Here is a 20,289-nt window from a genome sequence, read left to right as displayed (position 1 = left end):
AACAACTCTTACGCCTTCCCAAAACCAACCCATGGCAACTAGCCAAAACCACAAACAAATAAAAACACCCCATTGTCTCAGTCCAGCCCGGACGGGCAAGTCTGTAGAAAACACTCAAGTGGACGTTCAGCCACTCACCTCCAACCGTTCCCTCCCAACCCCCAGCCCCAACCCAGCATCGTAGAAGCTAAGCATCTCTCCCCCCGGAGTGAAATCAGGCCGTCAAGGCCACGCCGATGGTGTCAGGCAAGTTCCTGGCCGCCGTTCTCATGGCTTCCTCCATATCTGCCCTGATGGTAGGGGAATCAGGGCGACTCACAGTCGCTGACGATCTTCTCCTCGTCGATCTCCTCCGATTCCGTCTCTCCGAGCGCCTCCACGTGGGCGTCGCTCCGTCTTCCTCCGTGGCCGTGAGTCCCAACACCCCACAGATGTCCTGGAGGGAGCGCAGTTGGTGTAGCACTCCGTTCCATCGAAAGATGAGGCGGAAGGGGTGACCCCAGGAGTAGGGCGTCTCGTGCTCCCGCAGAAAGTCTGTAGCAATCCGGAAGGACCTGCGCTTCTGCAGCGTGATGGCGGACAGGTCCTGATAGAGCGCCACAGGCCGCTCTCTGAAAGTGAAAGGCTGCTTCCTGCGGGCCTCCGCCATGATGCGCTCCTTCAAGGGGAAATCAGGCAGGAACGCCAGAATGTCCGGTGGGGGTGCTGAAGACTGGCGCTGTCGGCCCACTCTGTGCGCTCTGTCTATGCGGATCGGGAATTCTGCGTCCTCTCCCAGAATCTCCCGGAACAAGTCCTGTAGATAGGCCACCAGATCCGTCCCCTCGTCCGCTGATGGGACATCCCGCACCCGGATGTTGTTCCGTCTGGACCTGTTCTCGAGGTCCTCAGAGTGGGCCTGGAGCTCGACACACTGCTCTCGGAGACGGAGAACGTCCTGCTGGAGATGGACTATCTCCTCGTCACGGCGCTGGGCCGCCGTTTCCACCGTGTCAACACGCTCACCAAGCCCCTCCACCTCCTTGCGCACTTCTCGCACCTCGCTGGCCACCTCCTTCTTTAGCGTTTGGAAGTCGTCCTTGAGGGAGCTAAATAAGTCCTCCATAAAGGACCTCGTGACCGGTAGTTCGCCTCCAGTTGCGTCCGCCGAGGCCCGGGAGGACCCCGGCGACGGCTGCGTCCTGTCCCTTAGCTGCTGGGCCCTGCTGAGCATGTCCGGCAGAGTGCGATCGCCCCTTCTCGAGCCTCCTCTCCCAGTCATCGTGGCCACTGCAATGGGCAAGGTTCAGGGCCGGCCGCTGTAGATGCGTTCAGTCGCCTGCGGGCACCAGATGTGAGACCCCGCCGAGGACAAGGGTGCTGCGTCACAAGCGACAAAATGGCGGCTCAGGCCGGGGCGAGACAATCGTTGTACCGACCAAGGTGGCTATCAGGGAGGCCAAAGTCAGGGCCTTTCAGAAGCGCACCCCTTGGGCGATCAGGACATGAGCCAATGCGAAAGTGGGCACCTGCCCGCCAAAGGCACGGGTGGAGGTCGCCAGCTCCAGCTCCTCCGGGAGAAGATGGCGGCAGGGCGGGGCCCAGTAGAGCGGCCTGTGCTGGCGAGACCGTCGGCGACCCCCGGGGCACAATAAGCAAGGAAAGTCCACAGCTAGTGTCTCACAGTTCTGCCAGTGGGTTCGCCCAGGTCGGCTGCCGTTTAGATGCCTCCGACCCTCTCCGCCAGGTCCAGGGCCCACGCCGCGCCATGCACCGTTGTCGGTAGCGAGGGGCCAAAGTGCCAGCTAAGGTCCAGGGTCTGCTGCGCGTCGGTGGTACCGGTCACGTAGGCTTCGGCCGGGGAGTGCTGTTATTCTCCGGAGCACGTCGGGACCGAACACTCGGGATCACCAGCTTTCAGCACCAGGCCCAGCCGAGGCGCCTGGACAGCACTGCAATACGCTCCGCCTCCCAGGCTCTCCTCCGTGCTCCGAACTTTAAGCAAACTTTCGGGGTACTTCCCCCGGGGCGATAGGAGTCAAAGTAGTATCAATAGGTGCACCAGGAACTCCGACACATTCCTCTCACCCGCAAAGCAGCCGCGGGGGGAGAGAAGCGCTGAAATCGGGGCTCGAGCTGAGCCGGGCCGGAGGAGCTACGGGAGGAAGCGTCCGCTCACCCCGCCATCTTGGCCACGCCCTCGTCACACACTTTTGGAGAAAAAGGCAAATTTTAAAACGGCAAACAGATGAGTTTTAAAAGTATATTATTTTCTACCATGAGTGGAGGTTGTTGTAGTCGCATGGATGCCATTTCTATTAATAGTACACTGTGCTGTGTATCAATCGTTTTTTTTTTAGTTTTTTTATATTTTGTTAATCGGCCCTCTTCTTTTTAAGACTAAATAAGGTATGCAGCTCTGAACCACTTTTCAATTTTTAAACTCTAGAATACTAAATAATTGTCAATTTTGAGCGCCTACCTCTTCTGGTTTCCTCCATATCTTACATACTTCCCCCCTTTTTTTTTTATATGTTCCCCGATATATGTGGGGTATTTGTAGTGGGGAAGCTCTCCCTTGTACAAAAACACTGATGCCTTCCCGATTGTCAAGAATAACGCAGAAAACTAAAAGCTGTGCTTCTGTTCTTGCCGTATGCTCACACTGGTTTTTTTTGTGCCTCATAGGCTTTGGATAAAGATTCTTATTAAGGGTTGAGGTCTTTGGGCGAATTAGTTTATAGATCCAAGAGTCTTGGTGACCTAACGTAGTAATCTTCATTACAAAGTTTGGTAAGAATGGGGCTGTGGTATGTAGTTTAGCCTTCGCCAGCGCTGCCTTAACCTTTAGAAAATTATAAAACTCTAGATTTTCCAAGTTATATTTAGCTTGAAGATCTTTAAAAGTGATTTGGTACGCTAAGTTTTCTAGTTGATAAGGGACTAAAGATCCCTTTATCAATCCAGGCCTCTTAATGTATTGTTTTCCCTTTATATAAAATATTGTGGTTGTCCCATAATGATTCAGATTTAGAGCGTCTTATACTGATGTCCAATTTCTTATCTAATTTCAATAGAGCTGCTTCTGTATTTTTTAATATAGATTTTGAGCCGCTGAGGTCAGTGTGATTGGAGGTGAGTAGGGCTACCGGGTCAAGGTTATTCAGTAAAGATTTCAACCTCTAGCCATACTGGAGTATAATTAACTGGGGCAAAATCCAATACAAGCCTTGTTTTGCCAGGAAAGCTGTTTGTTTTGAAGTCGGCTAAGTTGACCCTGCCAAGAGATTTGTCCAGTCTTAGTTTTTTGTTGCCCAATTCTAGCCTTTTTACCTTGCCCTAAAAATGTATATATAAGGACATCTAATTTACGGTGAAAATCATTGGTTAATAAAAGAGGGAGCATGGTAATTAGATAATTCACTAAGGGTGTGATCATCATCTTAATAGTCTCAATTCTACCCCACTATGTGATACATTTTGGCGACCATGTGTTTAAGAGAGTTTTAATCTTCCCCAGTGTGGCGGTTTCATTTTGATGTAGAGTATCAATTATATTACTGCCAAACTCTATACCAAGATATTTTATGTAGCCAGGTTGCCACGCAAGGCCTGAGTCGTTTAAAACTTCTCTAGTACAATGGACATTTAGGGGCTTTACTTCTGATTTATCCCTATTTCATTTGTATCCAGAGTAAATGGAGTATTTCTCTATGGTTAGCATCAGGGCACTAATTGAAGGACTCGGGTCTTCCGTAACTATAAGTACATCACCCTCATAGGTGGCTAGTTTAACAAGAGTGTCCTTCAATCATATTCCTTTTATCTCTATTACGTTGGATGTCCTGTATGAAGGGCTCAAGTGCTAATAGAAAAAGTGATGGAGAGAGAGGACAACACGGTCTTGTACCTTGTTCAAGAGTAAACGTTTCCGAGAGTGTCCAATTTTTCGCAATACGGGCAGTAGGCGATGAATACATAGCCATGACGAAGTTAATGTATAATCCCCCAAGACTGAAGGATTGCATGTAATGTTTTAAAAACGCCCATGATACTCTGTCAAACGCCTTCTCAGCGTCTAGAGTGATTGCTAAAATCGGTTCTGGCTTCAACTTTGCTTTTTCTAGGACATGACATAACAAGCGGGTGTTAACATTAGACATTCCATTTTTAAGGAGTCCAACTTGTGAGGTCCTCATCAGTTGCAGAAGAACTACATTTAGTCTTGTGGCAAGTATTTTTGCAGCCGATATTAATCAGAGATATTGGCCTATACTTTTTGGGCAATAGAGGAGCCTTTCCCTCTTTGGGTATAACTATATTGTTGGGTAACTTCATCGAGTTGAATATATGTCCTTCCTGAGCTATAGAATTGAAAACCTTTAGCATGGTTGGTTGGATTGACCCTCCGAATGTCTTCTAAAATGCTGCTGAGAAGCCATCAAGGCCCGGAGCCTTATTATTTTTCAGTGATTTGATGGAGTCGGTTATTTTCATGTAAGAGATAGGTTTCCCTTGTGCTGAGACACATTCTTCCGAATGAAGGATTTGTTTGCTCTTATACAGATCTTCATAAAAGTTCCTTAAATGTGTTCTAAATCACTTTTTGCTTAGTCTGTGTTTTGTTATTGGTGTCTTTTATTGATGAGATAGTATGTTGTCACTGTTTATGTTTATGTTGAGGTAAGAAGCTAAAAGTTTGCCTGTTCTATTGGCTTCAGAAATTTTAAAGGCCTTAAACGTGTTGATCCACACACCTGCCTGGTTACTTACAATTTTATTATATTCATATTTCTTCCGTACTAATTGGTTAAGGATATCGTTGTTGTCCAGCGCATTGGCGTGTGAGGACTCCAGAAGTTTAATTTCACGTTCCAAACTATTTAATTAAGAATTACGTTTTTTATTCATTTTCGTTTTAACCCCTATGAGAACACCCCTAATGGTTGCCTTCAGTGCGTCCCAAAGGGTGAAAGCGTCAGTCTCAGAGAGATCACTGTGCTTAAGGTAGTCTCGGATTGTGTATTCAATTCTCTTTTTGTCTTCCGGATCGGAGAGGACATCTTCATTAAAACACCACCTTTTAGGAGAAGGCGTGGTGTGGGTACCGGCTAGTTTGGTGTTGATGCAAGAATGGTCTGAAACTACCTTGGGTGCAATGCCTGTTTGATCCCTTAGATGTGTGAAGGAGCCAGATATTAGTATGTAATCTATCCTAGTATAAGAGTTATGTGGGGCCGAGTAAAACATATAGTCTCGAGAGTGCAGGTGGAGATGCCAGGAATCCTTGAGATTGAATTTAGAGAATTTTTTTTTAACAATATCATAAGATCTAGTGACTTGGTATTTACACTTGGGTTGACGGTCAATTATAGGATCTAGTGGCAAGTTGAAGTCGCCACCAACTATGATAAGATCATCTTGGGGAACATTTTCTATGTTTTTTTTAAATGTTTCCCAGAAGTTGGGGTCATCGGCATTAGGGCCATATACATTGATCACATGTATTAGATCTTCACCCTTTTTCAGATGCGTAACTACTACCCCTTCCTTCATCATCATGTGATTGTGATTCAATGGAAATGTTAGACTTCCTAGCTATAAGGGTAAAACTCCTTTTTTTTTATGGTCTGCCGGTGAGCATGAGACATGTGAGATCCAGTTATATTTGATAAAGGCTGCTTCTTCCTCGGATAGTTTTGTCTCCTGTAGAAGTATGATATTGCCTTTTGTTTTAGCTAAGTAATGAAAGATCTTCCTACGTTTAACTGGGGGATTGAGTCCCTTCACATTTAAGGAAACAACATTGGGGTCCTCTGCAATATTATTACATCTAACTTGAGTCACTGACTGAGTAAAAAAATACATTCAAAAATACTTTATTCGATTGATTTTTCAGACAATCATAAAAGAATATAAAAACCATTCATTACACATAATAAAAAGCAGAGGAATATTATATACAGTTAACTATAAGATTCAAGTGTAAAAAACTTTTTCACCAAAGCAATCGTACTAGTCTCAAAGATTGCAGAATAATAGATTTCCTGTGGCTAAATACTTTTTTAACAAACATTCCTATCCTCCAGACTCTATGTACATCATCTAAGAGCTGTAATACAAGAAGTGCTGGGCGACATTGTCTCTGCCCCAGTTCCTTTATGACTGGCACAATCCAAGCTTTCCTTAAGTTCCTATAAAGTCTACAGAATAGAAGGACATGTATAGTGGATTGTTCAGAGTGATTATCACAAGGACACAGTCATTCATTTTGGAAACCTCACGAGCCTGTGGAATATACCACACCTAAATCTAGTTATTAAAATCTATCATAGCCACCAGGTATAGCTATTAAATAAGATTGGATACTAAAACAAGATAAAATCAGTTGATTATGCTGGACAGTAGGCTTTAGAATCTCTGTTGACAATCTTATGGAATACAAGACCAAAAGGCCCTCTTTTCTTAGTTCTTTTCTGCTAATCGATTGCATAGTTGTTGGGTTGTTACCATATTCTAAATGACCCAGGTCGGACATAAAATTTCTGATCAACCTCAGCCAGGGAATCAGTAAAACGCCTTCAAGTTTCAGACTATCTGCTAAAATATCTTGGTTTAACTTTGTCTCAGGTTATGTCCAAATCCTGTGCCATAGGAGAATAGGCTCCATTTTCATTAAATCAGAAATATATGGTAAGACCAACTCGGTATGGCAAACATAAGCAGATAAACTGCTGGGAACAGCTAAGATGTATCTCAAAAAATGTTTTACACAGTTTGCAGTGGATGCATGTCAGCGAAGCCCTACACCCCTGCTTCATACATTTCGCTTTGTAAATCTGTATGAGCTCCAATGGCAGTCTTCTCCCTAATTTTCTTGTAAAATTAGCAAAGTCCATTGTTGATCTTGCAAATGCTTATATCTTGACGATTTCAGCCGCCATTCTCCTCGCTAAGGCACGGGACACGCCCACTTACGAGGCCACGCCCCCTGCTACAGGTACAAAGCGCGCTGAATACAAGCGACGCTGATTAACTTGTGGAACCTCCTGAGGCTCAGCCGGGAGTAGAATTGCTCGTGTAACCGATTTTAAAATCACTGAATTGCTTTTTAAAAACTTCACTTACTCGCTTCCTGGCACCAGACACTCTTGGGCAGGGCTCTTTGTTTCACAGCGGATTAGCGCTGTAAAGGGAAATATCTTGACGATTTTAGCCGCCATTCTCCTCGCTAAGGCACGGGACACGCCCACTTACGAGGCCACACACCCCCACCACCTTCCCGCCCCTACCCCTCCTATAAACATGTGTATCCACCGGAAGCGCAGCGGACGAGCGCAGCGGGCGCGACGAATGCGCGACGAATGCGCGTCGAAGGCGCGCATAAGGCAAGCTCGTCTGCGCTCGTCCGCGCCGAGACCGGGCTAAGGGCCACCCCCCCTGATCCTTCATCCCCTCATCCCGCCTTCAGCTCCGTGCCAATAACTTACACTTCGGACAAACTCCTCAGCATCAAGCAAACAACCAGGTACCCTCACTCATTACCAAACTTTAACTATAATGATCCTAGGTTTGGACCACTCAAGTGCCCCACTTGCACCGAGACTCCATCTATCTCTCCCCCTTTACCTCCCCCACTAGTGACAGCAGCTCTTATCAATGCAAGATCCCTGCCGAAACATAAATTTGAAATCGCCGAGTTCATAGACTCGCAACAGATAGATATTCTATTTATCAACGAGACATGGGGAGACGAGGCCTCTGGCCCCGACTTCAGAGACGCCACACCAAACAATTACTGTATGTGTAAATTAGACAGACCTATAAGGAAGGGTGGAGGAGTCGCGATCATTTACAAAAATCACCTCAAAATATCCACTACAGACACAACCTATCCTGAATGCGAGGTCCTCCTCTTCTCGATAGGCCTATCCAGTAAAGCAACATTTAAAGGTATGCTGATTTACCGCCCTCCAGGATCCAGAGCCAAATTCCTAGCACGCCTGGATCACATAATCGAGACATCTATTGGAGCACCACAGTTCACCATCCTAGGTGATTTTAACTTTCACCTCGAAGTTTTAGAAGACCCTGACACCACAACGTTACTTGGAGACTTAGAGACAGCCGGTCTTACACAAATTGTTAAAAAACCCACGCACAAAGCAGGTCATACGTTGGATGGATTATTCACCAACAACCCTGAAATCACCATCACAGAGGTCATTCCTCTAATCTGGACTGATAATTCTGCAATATGTTTCTCGATCCCTACTAAACCCACGCCCCCTCGCTTGTCTCTTCCTCATTCCACTAAATTCAGAGACTGGAAGAACTTAAATCTCGAACGTCTCACTCAGATGATTCAGGATAGCCCATTACTTAATGAGCATGACCCCATAGCAGCTTCAGATACTTATACGGAGATTCTGACCGAAGCCTGCAACAAATTAGCACCTTCCAAAACTTCCCACCGGACTAGAAAACTCCCATCAGCCCCCTGGTTTTCTGAGCCGCTCAGACTTCAGCGCCAGCACTGCAGAAACCTTGAACGGCAGTGGCGCCGTAACTTTAACACATCTGACAAGATTAGTTACAAAAGCGCTCTCACTAACTATAAAAAACTCATAAAAACAGAAAAAACCACGTACTATACAAGCCAAATTAATGAGGCTAAAAATTCCTCAGGAAAACTATTTCAAGTAGTAACTTACCTGTCTAACCCATCTATTCCTCATTCAGAAGGGTCTCAAGCCCTTTCTGATGCATTAGCCAAATTTTTCGAAGACAAGGTTAGAGCCATTTTTAACACATTCACACCTGAGGTAGCGACCATTCCCTCTCACTCTATAGCTGACACGGGCCCCATATTCGCAGGTTTTGAACCTACCTCCTGTGAACTCATTCAACCCCTGATCGCTCGAACCAAATCCGGCTCACCTTTGGACCCTTGCCCTCCAAACATCCTCAACCTCATCTCGGAGGTCATTGCCCCTCCTCTAACTACCATCTGTAATGCAATGTTTGAATCTGGTGTATACCCCCCGCAATGGAAAAAAGCAATAATCAATCCGCTACTCAAAAAACCTAGTCTAGACCCTCTCCTTCCTGCTAGCTACAGGCCCATTGCCTGCCTCCCATTCCCTGCAAAGATCTTTGAAAAGATCATGAATACCCAGCTGTCAAACTACATTCATCACAACAATCTACTGGACGACACCCAATTTGGGTTCCGACAGGGCCACGGAACAGAGACGGCACTGCTAAAAGCAGCAGATGAGATTAGGTCTATGATGGATAACGGAGGAGCCGCAGGTCTAATACTCCTGGATCTAGCTGCGGCCTTCGACACGGTCGACCACGCCACCTTGATCGACCGTGTCGAAGCCATAGGAATCACATGCAAAGCAAAAAACCTCCTGGCCTCATTCCTGTCAAACCGTCCACAAACAGTGAAACTAGGCAATTTCACATCCCAGACCTTCTCCTTGCCATGTGGAGTACCACAGGGATCCTCGCTAAGTCCGACACTATTTATTATCTATGTGTCGGACCTGGCGAGGGTCATAAAATCCTGTGGAATCTCCCTCACTACCTACGCTGACGACACCCAACTGGTGTTGTCGATATACAATGACGGAATCTCTGTAGCAGCCAATTTCCAAATGGGAATGAAGGCAATAAGCTCCTGGATGTCATCCAACTGTCTTAAACTCAACTCTGATAAGACAGAAGTGATGACATTCGGGAGGCTTCAACCCACCTGGTCCCCTCAATGGTGGCCTCACCAGATGGGACAACCTCCAGAACCTGTGACGAAGGTACGCAACTTGGGCGTTATCTTCGATAACAAGCTGACATTCCAGCAACATGTCAATGCTGTGGTTTCCTCTTCCTTCCACGTACTAAAAATGATAAAAAAACTAATCCCATACCTTCCGCCACATGCAGGCAAAACCTTGGTCAGTACATTAGTATTCTCCAAAACTGATTACTGCAACGCATTGTTACTCAACGCACAACAAAAGGTTCTCAATAAACTGCAAACTGTCCAGAATGCAGCAGCCAGAACACTGCTATCTATCCCTAGATTTGCTTCGGTTTCCCCCTACATCCGACAATTACATTGGCTACCGGTGAGGAGCCGTATCAAGTTTAAAGCTTTATGCATTGCATATAAGGCTATTCACGACCAAGGACCCCTATTCTTAAGAAGAGCCTTCCGACCGCTTGAACACACAAGAACCCTGCGGTCATCCTCAGCGCACCTACTCATGGTTCCCCGTACAAGAAGGGCCAACTGGGGCGACAAACGCTTCTCCGTGGCCACAGCCATACTGTGGAACGTACTTCCTCTAAACATCAAGTGTGCTCCGACCCTTCTCAACTTTAGAAAACAACTAAAGACATGGTTGTTCCCTGTCTAATCCCCCCTTCCTCCTGAGAGTTCTGCAACTACAGCGCCAAGACACCTCAGGGTATTTGCGCGCTCTAAAAATCGCCAAAATAAATAAATAAATAAAATAAATTTCTTTGCCATTATAGCCTGTGTCCATGAATCGCTACAGTCAAAAAGTATTCCCAAATATGACTAAGTCAGTGTTGGTGATAGTAACCGTTCTCATAAGGTATAGGTGTATTCCCATCGGCATTCCACATATTGGTGAGTTTACCTCCATATGGGTGTTAGACCGATATGTGAGTCTCTTGTTGAACCTAGATAAATCTATGGCCCTGCTAACATATGTAGAGTAGTGCATACCTGACAATTCAGGAAGATAGTAAAAGAAGATATGGGAAAGAATAAACAAAAACATATTGAAAAACAGAAACAAACCAAGAGTAATCTTACCGACAACCCCTCCAACCACCTCCCATCCCTCCCTTCCCTAACTGAAAGATTTGAGTGTAGGAGCTGCGACGACAGGAGCGTCGGTCTGGCAGCATGGAGGGTAGTAACATGGTACTTAATCTGGAGTAGCTCAGAAACATTAAATGCACACGATTTTCAGCCGTGGCTATAATCAATAGAGATCAACATACGCAACGAATATAGGTCCTGGCAGTTACATCTAGGGCCAACAGTACCTACTTAGACCAATACAAGAAAAAACTACATTTACAACCCAATAGCTTAATATTCGGTATTAATTCTGAACTCACTTCTGGGATAAACAGTTCTGATTGTGTTACCAAACTAAAGTAAATCTGCGTAAGTCGGCATAAAACAGAGCAACAAAATCTCCATGGAACCTAGGTATATGGAGATGTCCATTTAAGTCTGAAAACAGTACCTCAAGGTAGAAATCCACTCAGGAGAGTAGGCAGCATTATACTGACAATATGTATTATTTTGCACTAAGAAAATATACTAGACAAGCATAATGTCAATTAACCCACATGGATGCTGACAAAAATGAATCTCATCTTGAATCATTTACGGAACTTAAAGGATATTATGTCTTCCTCTTGTTCAAGGCTTTTGCAAATAGGTCCATTTCTTGGATTGGTGATGCTACCAAGTGCTTTGCCAGGTCCTTTGGGTTTGTGAAGAAATGTGGTCTACCATTTTCAAAGATTCTGAATTTTGCAGGACCTGAAAAAGAACATTTGATGTTCTTGTCTATCAATTTGTCCCTTAGTAAAAGAAATCCCTTCCTATTATCCATGGTGGTTGTTGAATAGTCCAGCATAAAGGTTATTTTTTGACCTTCCCAGGAGACCTGGGTGATTTTTCCTGGCAAAGGTTGAAATTCTATGTGGCTGGTCTAATTCCAAGTTTTGATGGAATTACATTCCTCTGATCATGCGTATCCAGAATTCCAGGAGGGTATCCAGAATTTCAGAAATGTCACACAAGACCCAATGGAGTCTTCTGAGCGCTCTGGAATCCCAAATATACGTATGTTGCCTCTTCTATTTTGGTCCTCCAACTCAGCACCATGTCTTTTGAGATTTCTGGTAGTATCCAGAAGGTACTTTATTTTCATGTTGGCCTGAGAAGCAATGTCTTCCATATCGCTTATTCTTTGCTCTGCGCCATTAATTTTTGAGTTAATGTGTGCTCATGTCTGCACTGATTGCATGCAACTAGAACTCCCTGCCATCAGTTTTCTGCTTTGTTGACTTCGCCTGGTTGTGGACATCGGCTAATTTCTTTAGGATCATGTCCATAGTGCTATTTATGTCCGATTTGGCTTTGTTCAGTGAGTCAGAGAGTGCAGGTTCAGCCTTAGATTTTTTTATATTGCGCCCTGGACTCTGTATCTGCCATTGTGCAGATGAAATATTGCACGTAGCTTAGTGGTAGACGGGATAGCACCAGGGCACACTAGACCACAAGTTAACCGTAGGACACCAGGAACTTGTACCACTAGAAGCCTGTGAGTGAGCAGGTATTGGTATGCTTGTTAGGTAGGAATCGTCAGGTATTGGCAGATACTGACAAATGTTAGCCAGTAGGTATTGGCAGCTGTGTTGGCAGTACTGGCAGTTAGGCAAAATTAGTAGTACAGGCTGTATAGGCAGCATAAGCAGCAGCAGGGAAAGGTTTATTATCTCCTCCTGTGGCCACCCTGCGGCTAGTAGATAGGTATTGGTCTGCCTTATTAGGTAGGTATTGGCAGGTACTGGGAGGTAGGTATTGGCAGCATATGTCAGTATAGGCAGTATTGGCAGCATGGGCAACAGTGTGGAGAAAACAATTTGGCCTCTGATTTGGTCATCCTGCCCTCCGAGAGTCAACAGGAATCTCTGAAGCAGTGTTTGAGCAGTGAGGCAATCCCTACCCGCCAGAGTGCTGTTCTGCCTCTGGGAGGCAATTGGCGGTGACACGCGGCACGAAGGATTGGGCGCGAAGGATCGGGCACGCTCCGCTTTTCCCGGGTTATGCTAAAGGCGCCGTCATTTTGAAGTCAGGCCAATACTTCGGAGGTAAAATCTGCACCGCCGAAATAGGAATCAACATCAGCCATTGCAGGGTAAAAGCATCTCAAGGCAATTAGAAGCAGCTGCAATTGTTAACCTAAGCAACATACGATTTGTTGCATTAAGGAACCGAAATCTCAGTGTTCCATGACGAGCGATGCAAGCGCCATTTTGAGGTCAGGCAGTCCATAATTGTCGTACTGTCACTGTGTTTATAGCGGTCTTGCCAGCAAAGAAGTTTATTATTAGTAATTCAAATCACACCTTCAATTTCGGCGATCGCTGGGTGGTGGCGATTTCCAGGCAACTGATGGTCCCACTTGCAGCGGAGTTGAAGTTATTACAGCGTCACCAGCCACTCAGCCAGGTTTCAGTCATCGCCATTTTGTGGAATCGGTGTGGTCAGACTACGTCAAGCTTAATCATGAATATCTGGTGAAGGAGAGGCTTTCCTCAGTCTCCAATTGAAACACTTTACGCCGCTTCTCTTAAATAGGGGATAGCATATTCTTCCTGATCATTCTGCTTTAAGTCTAAACCTTCAAACAAATCAACCAAGAACACTGATGGCAACCATAGCAAATACCCTAACACAGAACAGGCTTGAATTGGGCAAAAATAACGGTTATACCATAAAATGGGAAAAAGTGGATCCCAACAACCTCACAAATCGGTTAGTAAAATCCATCTATAACAACATTTTGATCTGTCTTGACCCTCATGCAGAGCCGAACCAAATCTTGGAAAATTTCAATACGATAATAGAACAAGTCAAAAAACTGTTAACCAAAACATCTAATCAAAATAAAACAAGCTCCACAGGTTGGTTTAACCGTGACTGTACCAAGGCACAGACCAACCTGAGAAAAGCACTCGGAAACCCAAATAGAGATAAAACAAACATCCAAGCTCTTCGACGGGAGTACAACACTGCCAGAAAAGTAAGAAAAAAAGGAACTGAAACAATCCCTGTGGAATGCTCTGCACAAAAGTGCACTTTTGAAAGATAGCCAGGAATTCTGGAAAATAGTTAAGTCGCCCTTGTTAACTGACTCCAACAGCCCAAAAATAGACGTCGCCATCGACGAGGAATCTTGGGTGAACCACTTTTCAAAAATCTTTGCAATAACATCAACAAGTGAGGAACACCATCTTAACATCTATCCAGTAGTTTATCCAATACCAGTGGATTTTAATCTGCAGGATCTCTACAAAAAGAGGAGAATATCTTCATGAGATTCCTTTTATCAACTCCTAGAGGCACCTCCACCTATGCCTCACACATGGAATTGGGAATCCCATACATCGAAGATTTAATAAAGATCCAACCTCTTTTACTGTGGAGGCGTGTTTGGTTGTCGGAAAAAAATAGCCTGACTAAAAACATTTTACAGGACACTATGGATTTGGACCACGCACACAAAATAGTCTGGCTTTCCTATGTAAGACACTTTTTTTCCGACCTAGGTCTACAAAAGTATTACCACACGCCTGAAAAATTGAAAGAAATATCCAAGAAAGAACTGAAACAAATAGCGCTGAGCCACTTAGAATCCCTGAGACTGACTTTGCTGACTGCAAAAAAATCTGTTATTCACGCAATTATGACACAGCAGTCCCCGAAAATCCAGTTATACTTGACCTTGGAACTCACAGCATATGAAAAGATGCTCCTAACAAGGTTCAGAATGAATCTTTTCTTCAGACTAGTGACATTTCCTGAAAAAAATAACTGGAACACACACATGGACCCGTGCCCATGCGATGACCTTTCCCAACAGTCCACCATGCACACAATATTGTTCTGCAAGTTTTTCCACACCCACCGAAAAATCTGGTTAATCCCTCTACTAAAAAAATGGGGCCACAGGCAATGTCGTCCAGCCATGCTAGCACTTCAGACTTTGGACTCCGAAAGCACTTGTTATCACGTACTGAATTTTTTAAAGTGTATCATGAGGCACAGAAATAACCTGTGAAACAGAGGACTAATTTGCACAGTATCTGACCGCTCGTTTTTTCTCTTTTTAACTGTATATTTAACTGTATTTTTTAACAAAATTATTCGTGTATCTTGTGTGCTATGATAACTTTTATGGTTTTGCACTGCTAAAAAACCGAATAAAGATTATTATTATTATTATTATTAAATAGGGGATAGCATATTCTTCCTCCCTTCTCTGCTCCAGATCGGCGGTCATTTATCCCCTCCTCGCGATGAGCGACGGGATAAGGCAGCCATTAGCTCTGCCGTTCAAGCCACGCCCTCCCTAAACAGAGGTTTTCATTAAAAAAACTGTAATTCTAAAATCATAACCTCGTAGAAATTAGAATTAAAATTTCATTCATGATAAGAAACTTTTACAACTATGGGAAAATCATCTAACCACATGTACCTCTTGTTAAAAACTACCAACCCAAACAACCAATGTGACAGTAATGAACACAGTGAACCAGCTATGTCCTGAGGGTTTTCAACAAACTTTATTACAAAAGACACCTCACAACATTAAAAAAAACGAATTACCCCAAAAAGGACGAAGACCAGGAATCTGTCATTGAATGATGCCCTTTGTTTTGTAAACAGGATCAAAAGAAATATACCCTAACCAATTTTCACCAACAAGACTACACTTCGGGGCATGCGCATGCCTCTAATGTTGCTTAGTCTCAGGTTGATGACGCAACCAGGAAGGCAGAGCAGTTGCATTAAAAAACACCACACCACCGGCAGATCAAGCAACCGGAGGCGGACGTTGCGTTAGGACTGAGGTATTCCCGATGTGCCTGCTCTTTGAGGAAGTAAGTCTTGGTGCGTGTGTGTGAGTATGACATCTGGGTGCCAAGGCACAAACCTCAAAAGCATGCAGCCTGCATTATGGTTGGCGATATCCCAACAAGGGGCACTTCTAGTCTTATGTCCCCCATCAAGGTATGTTTCCCGACCACAGGAGGCCCAGAAAACTCCACATTTCTTTAACCATACAGCAAGAACAGCGGAACAGCTTAAGTTTACTTTTCACTTCCTTCCCGAAATACCGGAAGGCTTATAACCATCCCTGTAAGGAGGTTTTTCCTAACCATCTGAGGCACAAAAATCCCCACAGTGTGAAGCATATGGCAAGAACGGAAACACAGCGTTTAGTTTTCCGCTTCATTCTCGACAATCAGGAAGGCCTCAGTATGTTTGTACAGGGGAGTGCTTCCCCACTACAAATACCCCACATATATCGGGGAGCATATTAAAAAAAAGGGGAAGTATGTAAGATATGGAAAAAACTACAAGAGGTAGGCCCTCACAATCTACAATTATGAGTATTCTAGAGTTTAAAAATGGAAAGCTAGTACAGAGCTGTGTACTTTATTTAGTCTTAAAAAGAAGGGGACCAATAAAAAATAAAAAACTCAAAAAGAAGATGATGGTTACTCAGCACAAACAGTGTAGGATTCATAGAGATGGCATCCGCACAACAACAACCTCCAACCAGGTTAGAAAATGATAAACTTTCAGAACTCATCTGTTTACCATACTTATACTTTGCCTTTTCCTCCAAAAATGTGTGACTACAAGATGGCACCATCACGCATGTACCACATTACCCTCGAAGAGACACCAAACAGGGTAAACATATATAGGACTGGTATGAACGGCACAGTATGGAGGTGATGAGGATAACTGCACCAAATAAAACATTCACTCTCACAATGTCATCACTGAAAGGTCTGGACCTAGTTATTAGATCACTGTATAGAATAAGCAACTCAACCCGTAAATTCACTAGATATGTAATCATGTCTAGTAACATTCGGGCGCACAAGGATTAATATGAAATCAGAATAATAGTGTAACACTGATTTAGTCAGGGAAATTATTATGGCATAAACACAAGAAGTAATTCCTAATGCTATAAGTGTATTTCACGAACAAGGTCCACCATATTCAAGAGTGGGAACATGATTAACAAAGTCAGGTTAGATGACTGAAACTAAGGCTCCTCTCCTTTTTTCTCTTTTTTTGATATTGCAGAAAATACTCTGCCAAAAAAAAGCCTTACGCTTTTTCATGGAATGCGTGCACCAAGACCGGCAGGGACAGTGACGAAACCGCCCTGACGAAGGCCCCAGACCCGGTTGGGCGAGCGCTGAAACATGATGGTTGTAAAAGGGAGGGTATAACTGAATAATTGTTTTTAAATTCAACCCTAAAAAAAAAATCACGGTTTTAACTATATCCCAGGTACCCGTTCAATAAAGTAAAACGTTGGGTATACCTCAAGGTATTTTTAATATACCACTTTTCTGGGTCCCTGCATATCTAGTTTTGCTTTATCTAAGAACTCCCATTTCCATCTATGGTTGAGTCCACCCTTAGAGTATCATCTTGGCAGGATGTGGATAGGCGCCAATGATGAAACATGTCACGATATGTGAATGAGACGTCTACTCCAATATCTTGGATACCCCATTAGAAGAAAGAAAGTAAGCAGAGAGTACACCCGATATCCTGTTATGAAGAGGGAGTCAGATATATTTCTACAAAACCCTTGTTGAATCAGTTTCCTGTGTGATAGTAACATTAAATTAAAATTTCCCAGCAAAAATGGGTAATTCCTTACAAATAACTAGCATTCTCCTGAGAGTGACACATTTAATCATTAATGAAAACCTGATGCTGAGGAAGTAATTCTAAAATGTACAAGTTCTACACCATAAAGCCAACCACCCAGCAATGGTTGGTTGATTATTACAAGAGAGGCTGCACTCAAAGACACCCTACAGTTTGTGGACAGGAGCAAAGGGGGTTTGGAATTGGACTGAGGGAGAGGGGCTGTTTTCTATTTCCGGTCAAAACTTAGTGCTTTTCAGATTCTCACCATTGCATCTTTCTCCTCCTGCAGCAATCTCTCCTTCTCTGTGAGGATGACCTGCAACTTGTGAACCTCAGCCTCGGCCTCCTGCAACCTCTCATTAATCTGGAAGAAAAGGGAAACAAGAAGATACTATGCAACAGCTGCTCACCTTCAAGTTCTCCTAGCTCATTCGAGCAGTTAGTGTGATGGTATCTTTCTCTTAGGTGTGAAATTAACACATTTTAACCAGAAAAGCAATTCATAACACACAAGATAATGTATTTCTATTTACACAAGTGGTCAAGCACCCACTCAAAAATGTATTAGTTGATCTATAAAACAGTGTAACGGAGGTTGAGGGAGGAGTCAAGCAACAGCAGATAGCGTCACGGAAAAGGAGAACAAGCACTGTAAGCAAAGGACAGTCAGCAGGGTTAAGTGACAGTAATAGTTGCTAGCCTCATTCTGTCAGAGTGAAAATCAACCAAACAGCGGTCTTAAGTAACATACATTCTTTAGGAAAGGGCATTCCCCTTCCTGGTTATAGGGAGGGAATGGCCGCTAATGAGTGCCTTGAAGCTTTGCCAGTCACAATCTTCTCCCTAGGCTGCTTACGCTGTACAGGAAGCTGTACTGAAATCTACAGAGGGGTTAAGTAATGCAAAAAAATGTGGCTGTTCAGGCAGTGACTCAACCCCTCATAAACCATCCACAATCCCATTTTAATAAAGGTTTACTCTTAAGGTAAAGGAAGTCCAGGACTCCCTGAGGACTTTCCATAGGTGTTCCGGCGGGCTGCAGTGTTACCAAACAATGTTTATGTAACCAGGCCCGCACGGTTTCCATGGGGCAAAACTTGACTTAGTTTCCCCCCCAATTTTTTTTTTCCTTACACACAAAAGCTGTGAGCTGGCTGAACCGTAAGTACACGGTCTGGCGATTCTGTGGATTCCGGGTTGGGTGCGCCTTAGCGTGCGTAAACCGCCTGTTTCACGCATTTGGTCCTGACGAAAACCTTATAAATGTTAATCTAAGGTTGAAACATGTTGACCACTTTTTTTCCATCAATACACTGATACTTTTTGGCCAGTTAAGCCAACATAAGTATCTCACTTGATTTTTAATCTTTGTCTTGTATTTCCAGAATAAACACTAGGGAGTACTACAAAGACATTTTTTAACCTCACCGATTCACAATACTGTCACACTTTCAAAAAACCCGCTCCGCTGTAGTTACAGGCGTCGAAGCACACCTAAGTGGCACTCGGCCACTGGGGTGGACCCCGATGATGAAGCATGTCACCAACCAGGTTGGTGAGTGAGGGGTTTCTTAAACAAAGAAAGAAATCTTTCTTGGTTATATTTCTCTCTCCACTCCTAAAAGTCACTAGGACGCTGTATCCTGGGGATACTCACTTCTGTTTTTGATATATAACCCCTGGGGAATGGGAGCCTGATCCCGACAATCCCTTACTCTCTGTGTTTATACGCACCTTAAGAAGGATGCCTAGACCCCATACCCAATCAATCAATCAAACATTTGTAGAGCGCACTATTCAACCATGAAGGTCTCAAGGTGTTAGGGGGGGGGGGGGGGGGGTGCTACTACTGTTCGAACAACCAGGTCTTGAGAAGTCTCCTGAAGGTCAGAAGGTCCTGGGTATGTCGCAGGTGGGTGGGGAGGGTGTACCATGTCTTGGGGGCGAGGTGGGAGAAGGATGTGCCGCCGGTGGTCGTTCGGTGGTTGCGTGGAAAGGTGGCTAGGGTGAGGTAAGCGGAGAGAAGCTGGTGGTTGGGAGTGTAAAAGGTGAGTCATTTGTTGAGGTATGCTGGTCCTGCGTCGTGGAGTGCTTTGTGAGCGTGGATGAGGAGCTTGAAGGTGTTCCTCTTGTTGACGGGGAACCAGTGCAGGTCCTTCAGGTGGGAAGTTATGTGGCTGTGGCGGGGGATGTCAAGGATGAGGCATGCGGAGGCGTTCTGTATGCGCTGAAGACTCTTCCGGCAGTTTGCAAGTGGTTCCCGCATAGAGGGCGTTGCCGTAGTCCAGCCTGCTGGTGACGAAGGCCTGGGTGACCGTCCTGGTTCCGGTGGGAATCCATCTGTAGATCTAGCGAAGCATACGGAGGGTGTTGAAGCAGGAGGAGGAGACGGTGTTGACTTGCTGCGTCATTCACAGTGATGAGTCAGGATGCGTGAGTGGTCGGTGGGTGTCGGCGCAGCTCCCAGCGAGGCTGGCCACCATGAGTCGTCCCAGGCGAAGGGGGGTGGAGCCGAGGATGTGGACCTCCGTCTTGTCCGAGTTCAGCTTCAGGCGACTGTTCTTCATCCATTCAGCGACGGCCGCCATTCCTTCGTGGAAGTTGGTTTTGGCAGTGGAGGGGGTCTTTGGTGAGGAAGAGGTTCAGCTGGGTGTCGGCGGTGTATGAGATGATGTTGAGGTTGTGCGATTGGACGATGTTGGCGAGCGTTGTTATGTAGACGTTGAAGAGGGTCGGGCTGAGGAATGATCCTTGTGGTACGCCGCAGGGGATCC

At 44.8% G+C, this 20,289-nt stretch overlaps 1 protein-coding gene across 1 annotated transcript in view; it reads right to left on the bottom strand.

The window, feature by feature from the left end:
- RABEP2 (rabaptin, RAB GTPase binding effector protein 2) overlaps window positions 1–20,289 on the bottom strand; it is a 305,401-nt gene that overhangs the window by 79,952 nt on the left and 205,160 nt on the right. Inside the window, exon 11 of the mRNA XM_086932395.1 lies at window positions 17,781–17,879. Coding sequence (XP_086788521.1) covers window positions 17,781–17,879 — 99 coding nt within the window. The remainder of the gene's footprint in view (window positions 1–17,780; window positions 17,880–20,289) is intronic.

This window comes from Lissotriton vulgaris, chromosome 7 (genome assembly GCF_964263255.1).
Source record: "Lissotriton vulgaris chromosome 7, aLisVul1.2, whole genome shotgun sequence".
Taxonomy (NCBI): Eukaryota; Metazoa; Chordata; class Amphibia; order Caudata; family Salamandridae; genus Lissotriton; species Lissotriton vulgaris.
This window is presented reverse-complemented; position numbering and strand designations above follow the sequence as displayed.